The sequence below is a fragment of the Leucopleurus acutus genome (genome assembly GCF_964270905.1).
Source record: "Leucopleurus acutus genome assembly, chromosome: 19".
Classification (NCBI taxonomy): domain Eukaryota; kingdom Metazoa; phylum Chordata; class Mammalia; order Artiodactyla; family Delphinidae; genus Leucopleurus; species Leucopleurus acutus.
Genome location: NC_139161.1, coordinates 2,230,025 through 2,243,001, shown reverse-complemented (window position 1 = coordinate 2,243,001; position 12,977 = coordinate 2,230,025). Strand labels below are relative to the sequence as shown.

The 12,977-nt window shown below is 38.5% G+C and overlaps 1 protein-coding gene across 2 annotated transcripts in view; it reads left to right on the top strand.

The window, feature by feature from the left end:
• The window catches only part of ABCA5 (ATP binding cassette subfamily A member 5), a 62,329-nt gene extending 50,757 nt beyond the window's left edge, over positions 1-11,572 (top strand). The window contains exons 28-38 of one of the 2 annotated variants that reach the window (XM_082860864.1): positions 4,042-4,168; positions 4,473-4,590; positions 4,692-4,783; positions 5,548-5,723; positions 6,100-6,175; positions 6,768-6,862; positions 7,589-7,708; positions 8,806-8,955; positions 9,334-9,413; positions 10,702-10,757; positions 11,275-11,572. In XM_082860864.1, the coding sequence (XP_082716990.1) occupies positions 4,042-4,168; positions 4,473-4,590; positions 4,692-4,783; positions 5,548-5,723; positions 6,100-6,175; positions 6,768-6,862; positions 7,589-7,708; positions 8,806-8,955; positions 9,334-9,413; positions 10,702-10,757; positions 11,275-11,382 (1,198 nt within the window). In that variant the 3' untranslated portion in view covers positions 11,383-11,572. Of the gene's footprint in view, positions 1-4,041; positions 4,169-4,472; positions 4,591-4,691; positions 4,784-5,547; positions 5,724-6,099; positions 6,176-6,767; positions 6,953-7,588; positions 7,709-8,805; positions 8,956-9,333; positions 9,414-10,701; positions 10,758-11,274 lie in introns of those variants that run through there. The other variant, XM_082860863.1, reaches the window with a different exon arrangement.
• The last annotated feature ends 1,405 nt before the right edge of the window (positions 11,573-12,977 follow it).

Here is a 12,977-nt window from a genome sequence, read left to right as displayed (position 1 = left end):
ACCTCAGCTCACCTCGCTTCTTACTTCTCAGTGGGTGATCGTGCCATCTGTCTCAGGAAACAGAAGCACCTGATTATAAATGATAAAATGTGTACACACTTGTCCACATCTTTCGTCACTTTTGCTTTTTCCCAGCCCCAGAGGAAGGTGTCCCCCTTGTTACCCAGGTCTTCCTGTGTTCTGTCTGCTTAAGGATGTTGCTCAGTCAGCTCTCTCGTTCTGTGTCTTTCCCTTTTGGATCTTATTAGGGTATATTTCCCTTTGGGAGGGGGTCGCCTTCCTCCCATATAAAACAAAGTACTCATCAATCGCATTGAAACCTGAGTCCCTCTCTAGCTCTTATCCCCTCTCTTTCCTTTTTTCTTTTTGGTCATATGTATATTTTTTATTTTTTTAGTGTTTCTATTGGAGTATAATTGCTTTACAGTGGTGTGTTAGTTTCTGCTGTATAATAGAGTGAATCAGTTATACATATACATATATCCCCATATCTCTTCCCTCTTGCATCTCCCTCCCTCCCACCCTCCCTATCCCACCCTTCTAACTGGTCACAAAGCACTGAGCTGATCTCCCTGTGCTGTGTGACTGCTTCCCACTAGCTAGCTGTTTTACATTTGGTAGTGTGTATATGTCTGTGCCACTCTCTCACTTCGTCCCAGCTTACCCTTCCCCCTCCCTGTGTCCTCAAGTCCATTCTCTAGTAGGTCTGCGTCATTATTCCTGTCCTGCCCCTAGGTTCTTCATGACATTTCTTTTCTTTCTTTCTTAGATTCCATATATATGTGTTAGCATACGGTATTTGTTTTTCTCTTTCTGACTTACTTCACTCTGTATGACAGACTCTAGATCCATCCACCTCTCTACAAATAACTCAATTTCGTTTCTTTTTATGGCTGAGTAATATTCCATTGTATATACGTGCCACATCTTCTTTATCCATTCATCTGTCGATGGACACTTAGGTTGCTTCCATGTCCTGGCTATTGTAAATAGAGCTGCAATGAACATTGTGGTACATGACTCCCTTTGAATTATGGTTTTCTCAGGATATATGCCCAGTAGTGGGATTGCTGGGTCATATGGTAGTTCTATTTTTAGTTTTTTTAAGGAACCTCCATACTGTTCTCCATAGTGGCTGCATCAATTTACATTCCCACCAACAGTGTATGAGAGTTCCCTTTTCTCCACACTCTCTCCAGCATTTGTTGTTTGCAGATTTTTTGATGATGGCCGTTCTGACAGGTGTGAGATGATACCTCATTGTAGTTTTGATTTGCATTTCTCTAATGATTAATGATGTTCAGCATCCTTTCATGTGTTTGTTGGCAATCTGTATATCTTTTTTGGAGAAATGTCTGTTTAGGTCTTCTGCCCATTTTTGGATTGGGTTGTTTGTTTTTTTGATATTGAGCTGCATGAGCTGCTTGTAAATTTTGGAGATTAATCCTTTGTCAGTTGCTTCATGCAAATAATTTCTCCCATTCTGAGGGCTGTCTTTTCGTCTTGTTTATGGTTTCCTTTGCTGTGCAAATGCTTTGAAGTTTCATTAGGTTCCCATTTGTTTATTTCTGTTTTTATTTCCCTTTCTCTAGGAGGTGGGTCAAAAAGGATCTTGCTGTGATTTATGTCATGGAGTGTTCTGCCTATATTTTCCTCTAAGACTTTGATAGTGTCTGGCCTTACATTTAGGTCTTTAATCCATTTTGAGTTTATTTTTGTGTATGATGTTAGGGAGTGTTCTAATTTCATTCTTTTACATGTAGCTGTCCAGTTTTCCCAGCACCACTTATTGAAGAGGCTGTCTTTTCTCCATTGTATATGGGCAGAACACTCCCAAACTCGTTCTACGAGGCCACCATCACCCTGATACCAAAACCAGACAAAGATGTCACAAAAAAGGAAAACTACAGGCCAATATCACTGATGAACATAGAGGCAAAATCCTCAACAAAATACTAGCAAACAGAATCTGACAGCACATTAAAAGGATCATACACCATGATCAAGTGGGGTTTGTCCCAGGAATGCAAGGATTTTCAATATATGCAAATCAATCAATGTGATACACCATATTAACAAATTGAAGGAGAAAAACCATATGATCATCTCAATAGATACAGAGAAAGCTTTTGACAAAATTCAACACCCATTTATGATAAAAAACCCTCCAGAAAGTAGGCATAGAGGGAACTTACCTCAACATGATAAAGGCCATATATGACAAACCCACAGCCAACATTGTCCTCAATGGTGAAAAATTGAAACCGTTTCCACTAAGATCAGGAACCAGACAAGGCTGCCCACTTTCACCACTATTATTCAACGTAGTTTTGGAAGTTTTAGCCACAGCAATCAGAGAAGAAAAAGAAATAAAAGGAATCCAAATCAGAAAAGAAGAAGTTAAGCTGTCACTCTTTGCAGATGACATGATACTATACATAGAGAATCCTAAAGACACTACCAGAAAACTACTAGAGCTAATCAATGAATTTGGTAAAGTAGCAGGATACAAAATTAATGCACAGAAATCTCTTGCATTCCTATACACTAATGATGAAAAATCTGAAAATGAAATTAAGAAAACACTCCCGTTTACCACTGCAACAAAAAGAATAAAGTATCTAGGGCTTCCCTGGTGGCGCAGTGGTTGAGAGTCTGCCTGCCGATGCAGGGGACACGGGTTCGTGCCCCGGTCTGGGAAGATCCCACATGCTGCAGAGCGGCTGGGCCTGTGAGCCATGGCCACTGAGCCTGCGCGTCCGGAGCCTGTGCTCCGCAACGGGAGAGGCCACAACAGTGAGAGGCCCGTGTACCACCAAAAAAAAAAAAAAAAAAAGAATAAAGTACGTAGGAATAAACCTACCTAAGGAGACAAAAGACCTGTATGCAGAAAATATAAGACACTGATGAAAGAAATTAAAGATGATACAGACAGATGGAGAGATATACCATGTTCTTGGATTGGAAGAATCAACATTGTGAAAATGACTATACTACCCAAAGCAATATACAGATTCAGTGCAATCCCTATCAAACTACCACTGGCATCTTTCACAGAGCTAGAACAAAAAATTTCACAATTTGTATGGACACACAAAAGACCCCGAATAGCCAAAGCAATCTTGAGAAAGAAGAACAGAGCTGGAGGAGTCAGTCTCCCAGACTTCAGACTATACTACAGAGCTACAGTAATCAAGACAGTATGGTACTGGCACAAAAACAGAAATATAGATCAATGGAACAGGATAGAAAGCCCAGAGATAAACCCACGTACATATGGTCACCTTATCTTTGATAAAGGAGGCAAGAATATACAATGGAGAAAAGACAGTCTCTTTCCTTTTATAGCCAGAAAGCTTCCACCTCCGGTTTGTCACCTCCTTTCTCATGTCCCATTTACTCCCTAACTCCTGCCATCTGGCTCCTGCCCTCACCTCTTGGCTGCTCCTGTTTGTGGTAAGGTAAACTAACGGCTCCTCTCTGTCTGGTAAAGTAGGCTCACCCTCTTTAACTGATCTACAGCCTTAAATGTGACTGACTTCTTCCCTTAAACTTTTCTCCTCTTTCTTTCTTTTTTTTTTTCCCATAATGTCAACTTCTATTTGCCTCTTTACCTCTCTTAATAGTACTTCAGAATTTCCTTTGGAAGCGCTCTTTCCTCTGCCCACCTTTATGGTGTTGCTGCGGATGCTGACTTCAGCCTCTCTGTCCACGCTGCCTGGGTCATCTCATGTACACCCAAGACGTAAATTCTTTGAGAGCAGGGTCTGTGTTGGGTTTTTTTAAATCTTTTTTATCTTTCTGTGAACTAGTGCTTGACACATACTGGTTATAAATAATTGTTGAATAAATGAATGAATTTAGATACTATCATCCAAATGATGTCAGTGAGTGAAAAATAGCTCTGTAATTTCTACCTTTAAGAGATAACTGATCTCCGACAACAGATCTCATGTTGCTATATTTTTTTCAGTCTTTTCTCTAGGTAGTGCTTCAATTTCTTACCATTTTAATTATTTGAAAATCTATTTATACTTTCAGGACCCTTACAACAAAGTCCAAAAGTAAGAAGTTTCCAGAACCACCAAACAATGAGGATGAAGATGAAGATGTCAGAGCTGAAAGGGTGAAGGTCAAAGAATTGCTGAGCTGCCAGCGCCACGAGGAGGTAACTCAGTCTCTCGTGCTGAGCCGCGTGCGGTGAGCAGTGAGCAGCCCCTCTGCACAGGGTTAGCCTCGAAAATTGTCCCCTTATATGAATCGATTGCCAGGAAGTTTGTCTTGAAAAAATATGTTTGTCCACTTTCTTTTGAACAAGCCATTATTCCCGTCATAGATGGATAGTTATCTAGGCAGTATCCCTTATTAGCAAATATAGTTCTTACGACACGGCCATGAGCTGTGTACGGCCTGTCATTGAACGATGGATATCTGAGTTATAACTCTTTTTCAAATCCTATTTCCCTTATTAGAAGCCAGCCATTATGGTCAACAATTTGCATAAAGAATATGAAGACAAGAAAGATTTTCTTCCTACAAGAAAAATAAAGAAAGTGGCAAATAAATATGTCTCCTTCTGTGTGAAAAAAGGCTGGTATTTAATTATTTTTTCTTGAATAACTTTTCTGGAAGAGTAATTTTCATTCTTTAGTTTGATTTACATATGACAATTTTTCTTTTAATTCCTTTAGGAGAGATCTTGGGACTACTGGGTCCAAATGGTGCAGGCAAAAGTACGATTATTAATATTGTGGTTGGTGATATAGAACCAACTTCAGGCCAGGTATGGTATAATGGTGTGGGATATATTGAATATGATTTATATTTTTAATTACAATAAATTTCTTAGTGACAAATGGGATTTTTATGCTCAAATTTCATGTTTTTAATATTTACTTTTTAGGATAGCTTAATCAAATTATGATCTTTTTGGTTATCTGTGAGAATAATGTACATAGTCAAATTTGCATGCACACATGCAGAACACACACATGTACAGTATTTCTGCTTTTATGCTGATTACAAGCATGGGTGATTTGTCCACTGACTTAATAGAAGCCCGTTGTATTAACTTCAGGAAATAGAGGAGCTAACCTTGACCTTGCTGTCAGCTAGCCTTCGATCACACCAGCCACGCTGGCTCATTCTTTGCTGGAAAATGCCGGGCACACTTCACTCTTCTTTTACCTTAGGTTTTCCTTATGTTGGCTATTCCTTACCCCACAGAAAACCAGATGAGCAAATTCACATGTTCCCTTGGCTCAGAAAACGCCTTTCCGTGGGGCCCCCTGATCCTCCTGGTTAAAACGGGCCTTGCCTTCCCACCAAACCCTGCATCCCCGGCCACCTTTCCTAGCCATGTCACTCATCTCTGACGCAGCCATGTGTGTCGCTTCTTCATCAGAAAAGGGTGAGAATCTGACCTGCTGTGACCCTGACTTTAGGAAGTCAGGAGTTTGGAAGGAGTTTGAATTAACCCACTTGCCACTTCCTTTACGATGTAAGTTAAGCAAAAATAGTCATTACACTTGGTTTATATTTCTGCAGGTATTTCTAAGAGACTATTCTTCAGACCCAGCTGGAGATGATGATTCCGTAAAGTGTATGGGCTACTGTCCTCAGATAAACCCACTGTGGCCGGAGATTACATTACAGGAACATTTTGAAATTTATGGAGCTGTGAAAGGAATGAGTGCCAGTGACATGAAAGAGGTCATAATTCGGTAAAATAATTGTCTTTAGAGCCCTTTTGTTACCTGGAGAAAGGTTCACATGCCACGGCTTTAAAATTTCATAACAGGCATTTCCGTGGATCATAATTTTCATAGAAGAAGGTCATTAATTTTTCATATATTCTTTACCAAATTATGACAGCCATGAAAATGAAAAGGAAACATTTTTATTTATAAATACAGAATGGATGTACCTATAAATGTCATGAAACCTATTTTAAAGTGAACCTTTTAATCAAGATATTAATTTATTTAAAGTGAGCTTCAACAGAGTAATTGTTCTAGGAAAAAAACAGTGTCCGTGATCACTTTATATTTGTATTTATGTGCATCATGGTACACTCATTTTGTATTGTGTATTTTGCAGAATAACAAATGCACTTGATCTAAAAGAACATCTCCAGAAAACGGTAAAGAAACTACCTGCAGGAATCAAGCGAAAGGTACTTTTATTAAACGACAAGCGTGTGTACAGTCTGGTGCCTGGTAGACTTTCTTTTTTCTTTTCTTTTCTTCTTTCACATTCTATTTTTTTTTAACATCTGGATTGGAGTATAATTGCTTTACATTGTTGTGTTAGTTGCGGCTGTATAACAAAGTGAATCAGCTATTCGTGTATATATATCCCCATATCCCCTCCCTCTTGCGTCTCCCTCCCACCTTCCCTATCCCACCCCTCTAGGTGGTCACAAAGCACCGAGCTGATCTCCCTGTGCTATGAGGCTGCTTCCCACTAGCTATCTATTTTACATTTGGTAGTGTATATATGTCCATGCCACTCTCTCACTTTGTCCCAGCTTACCCTTCCCCCTCCCCTTGTCCTCAAGTCCATTCTCTACGTCTGCATCTTTATTCCTGTCCTGCCCCTACGTTCTTCAGAACATTTTTTTTTTTTTTTTTAGATTCCATATATATGTGTTAGCATACGGTATTTGTTTTTCTCTTTCTGACTTACTTCACTCTGTATGACAGACTCTAGGTCCACCTGATAGAGTTTCTTATAGCCTCCCCGCGCTCCGTTTTCTTTCCGTCCAGCTGTGTTTTGCTCTGAGTATGCTGGGGAACCCTCCCGTTACTCTGCTAGACGAGCCATCCACAGGTATGGACCCTAAAGCCAAACAGCACATGTGGTAAGTATGACGTCAGGGACGCTTGAGACCCATTGTGCTGTAGCATCATCACGGGTGGTTTTGTGTTAGTTACATACATGTATCGATTAAAAATCCTGCACATAAAGGAGAAATCGTAATTAAAAATTTCTCGAGATCCCCTTAAACTTTTTAAACCTGATCATATTTTTCATCAGCTGTTAACAGTATATTATGTGTGCCAGGACAAAAATGAGTGTACTGTTGTCTGAATAGTTTTTTAAAGGCTTTTTTTCCTGTATAAAGTAACATATGTAAGTAAACATCTCATAACAGTATTGTCCTAAATGTCCATTGGAACTCTCTTTCTAGGCACTCATCATTGTTTGAGCAACTCTTTGAGCCTAGGTTTCCATGTCTATAAAATGTGAGGTTTGGTTCAGACGCATGTTAAGTTTTCCCTATGACTCTGTGGCTATTTTTGTTATAACGTGAAAAGCCATCGGTTTCTGTAATCGGTTGGTTAGCATACTTTTAACCCATAGAAACGCTTGAAATCGTGAACTTTCTTTCCATTTGACAAGCTTTCAAAAATAAGGTAAAATGAGTTGGGATAGAAGAATCACAGTTGGGCAGAATATACTAATTATAGCAATGATATTTGATAAATTTAAATTAACCAAATAGTTGGATTTTTAAAACTCAGGTATTTTCATGAACTTTTCAGGTGCCACCTTCCCTTCTTTTCGTTTTATTTATATTTTGTAGGAGAGCAATTAGAGCTGCGTTTAAGAACAAAACGCGGGCAGCTATCCTGGCCACTCATTGCATGGAGGAGGTGGAGGCTGTCTGTGACCGAGTGGCTATCCTGGTGTCTGGGCAGCTAAGGTGGCTGTTTGCCGCGGAGGGGGGAGGCGCGCAGGGCGGAGCACGCGTCTGGATTTGGAACGCCGTCATTTCAGAAACTTATAATAATACACATTAGCTTAAATGTTAAAAAATGCTCCCTTGTTTTATCAGCTTTCTGTAGAATCACTTGGAAGTATGTTACTTTCTTCCAAAACTTGGCCAGCCACTCTGCGTTTGGAATTGGCTTAATTATTCAACAACTGAGAGTGTTATTTTCAGGCATGATATTTGCTATTTTTAAAAATTGGTAGGCATTGTATGGGATTGTAACCCAGCGTGTAAAATAAATATACGAGTTCATACTCATATAGGTAAGCGATGGAGTAAGTAAATAAATGTGGGAGTAGAGACACATCTCTTTACAGAAAGATGCCAGATTGTGTAGTATCTCCCAAGTATCGCCTGGACTTAAAGCCAGTCTGTATTCTAAAGTATGGGAAGGGGTGGATAGTAACTTTACAGCAGAGAAATGGGACAAATACCACCCTAAGCAGGCAGGGCCACGTGGTCATCACATGCCCCCTGGGACGTGATGAGAAAGTACTTCAGCTCTGTGTTCTTTGTTCCAAAAACCCACACCCCAGTCTAATCATGAGAAAAGCATCAGACTACCCCAAATTGAGGGACATCCTACAAAAACAGTTCTCAAAACTGTCCAAGTCATGACCAAGACCAAGAAGGATAGAATAAGAAAGTGTCCCCGAGCAGTGGAGACTGAGGAGGTGTGGCCACACAGCACAGTGGGATCCTGGGTGGACTCTGGGGCAGAAGGAGGACATTAGTGGAGAAACCGGTGAAGTCCAAGTAAAGGCAGTAAACTCAGTAATAATATACCAGCGTTGGTTTCTTAATTTTGACAAATGTGTCACGGTAATACAAGATGACAGTATTAGGGAAACTGAAGTTGGGGAAGGGGTATATGAAAACTCTGTATTATCTCTTATATTTTCACCTTTTATATAAATTGACAAGTATTCTAATGTGGGAATTTTATTTAAATCATTCTTAAGTGAGAAATTATCTTCAAAACTGTCAGGTTATCTTATATCTGTACTTCCTTTTAAAAATTACTACAGATGTATTGGGACAGTCCAACATCTAAAGAGTAAATTTGGAAAAGGATACTTTTTGGAAATCAAATTAAAGGACTGGATAGAAAACCTAGAAGTAGACCGTCTTCAAAGAGAAATTCAGCATATTTTCCCAAATGCAAGCCGTCAGGAAAGGTAAAGATTTAAAAAATTTAGTTACATTTCTTTGTACAGCAATAATCATAAAAATTGGTTATTGTATTAAGGATTAATGAAAAAATGTAGTATAACCAATATTGGACTAATGTAGTTTGATGAATGGAGTTTTATGAAGCTGACTCATTTTTAATGTTAGATCTTTCAACATGTAATAGTATTTAAAGTTTTTAAAGTTCTTATCCAGGAGTAATGAGAGAGTTATTTTATTGTGCATGGAAATATTTTTAAGATTTCAAATAATTTTTGTCTAAATAAGTATCAAAATAAGTTATTGGAGTTTTATTTTGAACTTTCAAAGCTTCAGAATGCATAGTAGTTATTTTGAATTTACCTGTATTTTATCTTTGCTTTCAGTTTTTCTTCTATTTTGGCTTATAAAATTCCTAAGGAAGATGTTCAATCCCTTTCACAATCTTTTTCTAAGCTGGAAGAAGGTAAGTAATATTTGAAAAACTTTGTGAGGTAGCTTTCGAATTATTAAAGAATTTTATTAAAAAGTTTAGAAGTTGGGACTCAAGTTTACTGTAGAAACTATGGTAAGTAAGAAGATGACCTTTTACTAATTTAATCTAAGCTGTAGGTAAATACTCACACGCTAGGGATTTTGTAGATTAACTGTATTGTAGCGTAAACCTTTCGCTCTGGACATCACCGCGGTTTTTCACGTTGCATCTCTGAGAAAGTTCATCCTAATTAGCCCTCACCAGTTCAGTCCAGAAGTGGGAGCACTGAATTTCGTGAATCCTTACTTCGTATTAGACCAGAGAGGTAGCAATGGTAGCAAGACACCAGTGGCAGGCAGAGAAGGGAGAGGAAAATTCATAGTGCAAGAGGGTAGGCATTCCTAAATCTAAATCTTAAAGAAGTTTATTGGATCTTGGCATTTAAAAAATAAATGTTAGGTGGGATAAAGATACCTCACCAGCAGAGAGAGGCAGTCTCCTGGGTGGGGCACGTATTCATGTACAGGTTATTTTACGGCATTTGCAAACTACGAAACTTCCTGGTGCTTTCTTTTTAAAAGAAAAAAAAAAGTGTTACTTCATTAAATATACTTTTTTTGGTTTATTGGCTGCGCCTTGCGGCTTGTGGGATCTTAGTTCCCCGACCAGGGATTGAACCCGTGCCCTCCACAGTGAGAGCACAGAGTCCTAACCACTGGACCACCAGGGAAGTCCCTCCTCGTGTTTTCTTTATGATTAAAGAGAACATTTGAAGTAATTAGGGAGAATTAAAGGAATGAATAGAAAACCAGAAATTTGATATTGGGCCAGAATGCAAACGGACCTAAAATAAGTACAGAAAAGCGTGTGGACACGTGACCCATGATATCCAGAACCTAGTGTAAGAAGTCCAGAGTGGACTGGACTGGGACTGGGGGATGGGAGAGACAGAGCAGGAGCAGAAGACACGTGAAAACAGGAGGAATGAGGGAGAAGAGGAAAGGAGGGGAAAGAGGGGCTGCTTGGAAAAGGAGAGTAAGGCAAGTCCGTCCCGTGAAATACGTTGCGCTTAGGGCCGTAGAGAATTGGGCGGCTGGGAGAGAAAGGAAGCAGATAGAGGAAAGTGACCTGTATTGGCAGCTTTAAATCGAAATGAGTTGATTATAGAGATTAAAAAAACAACAACAACAAAAACCAGATTGTTAGCCACTCAGTAGTTATTGCCATTTTATTACTTGAAAATATTAATAAGTGAAATATTATTTTTATATTTTAACAGCTAAACGTACTTTTGCCATTGAAGAATACAGCTTTTCTCAAGCGACATTGGAACAGGTACTATAAAGTTAAATTTTAAAAGTTCTTCTGTAGAAGAAAGTGTCCAGTATCTAATTGTTTAGGTATATATTGGACAGGGAAGGAGATTGTGAGCCAGAGACCAATCGCTATAGAATATTCCTAAACTTTGTAAATAACAACTTGAGCTTCTCCATCTGCTTATTTTGAATAGCTCAGTATTTTTTCTTCAGTTGGAAAAAAATGAGTCATGATGGGTGGTATTTCATATTAGCACATCTGAAATTACATTGCTTAAATATTTATAAATATTTTTATGATGCTACTTTAATATATTAATCAAAAAACAAATTATTAATCCTCTAAAGTAACATTCATCTTTTTGTGGGATTAGTGGAGATTATTCTGTTTAAATAATATTAATGGCAGTATATCTCTTGATACTTGAATTGTTAATGTAATTAGGTATTGCCTTATGCTATTGCTGATTTAGTTAAAATTTTTGTAAGATAATTGTACAGCAGCATATTGTATTCATTAATTTATTTTCATTTAGGTTTTTATAGAACTCACTAAAGAACAAGAGGAAGAAGATAACACTTGTGGTACTTCGAACAGCACACTTTGGTGGGAAAGGACACAGGAAGACAGAGTAGTATTTTGAATTTGTGTTGCTCAGTCTGCTTACTGCATTTCTTTCTTTTTCACTTTATTTTAACTTTGGTTTAAACGTTTATTGCTTGAACGGTAATTGGAGAACCATGAAAGCACGTGGGATTTTCCTGACTTCGTTAATTGAAATGCTGTTGGTTGTGTGTTTTGCTTTTCTTCAAATAAAACTTGTGTATAATGCATTGAAACTGCACGTTTGTATCTGAAGTATACTGCACTGTAGTCTGTATGTGAAGTTGAACATGTACTTTTTCACTTTTCAGAAACAGTGCTTGTGATTTTATGATTTGAAGAAATAGTGATAGAATCATCTTATTTTGAACAGTTATCTTTTAAGTTTATACCATCTTGTTACATAAGTATGTAATACCCCAATCTAAATAAAAAACGAATACATAAATAACACATAGAACAGAGACATAAAGCAAAAGTTTGCTTCTCCTTTTTAATTTCTAAAAGAAACTGAATGGAAGTTGGCGTCCTAAAAACCTGAACACTGGACGGTCTCAGTGCACGTAGAGGTCTGCAGGAAGTGACATTCACTGGGTGGCACTCATCAGCCAGAATAACTGGAAGGAGACCTCGTTCTGTTAGTGATTTTAGACACAAGTAACTCAGGTACGGTGCTCTCGTCACAGTTCTTTTGCTTACGGTAAAATTCAGAGGTGTTTCCATTATTGTGGAAGACTATGTGTAGAATCTTATTGTGTAATAGTCTGATTCTTTGACTGCTTGTGGCTAGAATGACAGACATCTATAAAGCTACAAGAATTAAGCCATACCTCCACCCCTCGTGGAAGATAGAAATTTTTTTGTCATCTTCCTTCCAAAGGACACATTTTCTTTTATTCTAGAAATAAACCGTATTATTTGAATGTCTCTCTCCTTTGTAGAGTTTTAACTGTATCACCGTGTAGATTTATGTAGTTACTCATCTCAGATTCACCTTGGAACGTGGTGGAATGTAAATAAGCTTTGGGGCCTTAAATTCAGGATAAGTAAACTATACATAATTCTCTTTAATAAGAAGCCAGAATTTCACTCTCTGACAGGGTTGAAGTAAGATTATGGTTAAGACAGTCTTAGAAATATTTCCTTGTAGAGCCCACGTGTGGACTATAGATATAATATAATATAAATCCTACTAGTGGACATGATATTTCAACCAGATGAGTGAAAGTTATTAACTTTGTGAAAACAAATGTATTAGGGGTGAAGTGTCTGAAAGCACAGCAGCCACAGCAGAAGGATTTGGTACTGAGCTCCTCCAAAGATCCAAACCCTTTAGTGAAGCTATTAACTAACGTAGGTGAAACTCGCCATCCCGTGTAATAAGACAGCTGTGCTTTTAGGCTCTAGCAGCTGATGTACAATAGTGTACCTTTCTCAGCCTCGGTACAAGGTACATGACTGATACCTTCCTCTGTTGCTTTGGCCACGTTGCTAACAGTGCAGGTACGTTACGTGCCGTCTCAGAGGTCTGTCTTCTAACCAATCTAAATGAGCTGTTTTACACAGCCTCTGGTCGGATTCCACAGCCTGCAGCGAAGTTACCTCTCCTCGTAGGATTCAGTGGCCTAGTGCGTT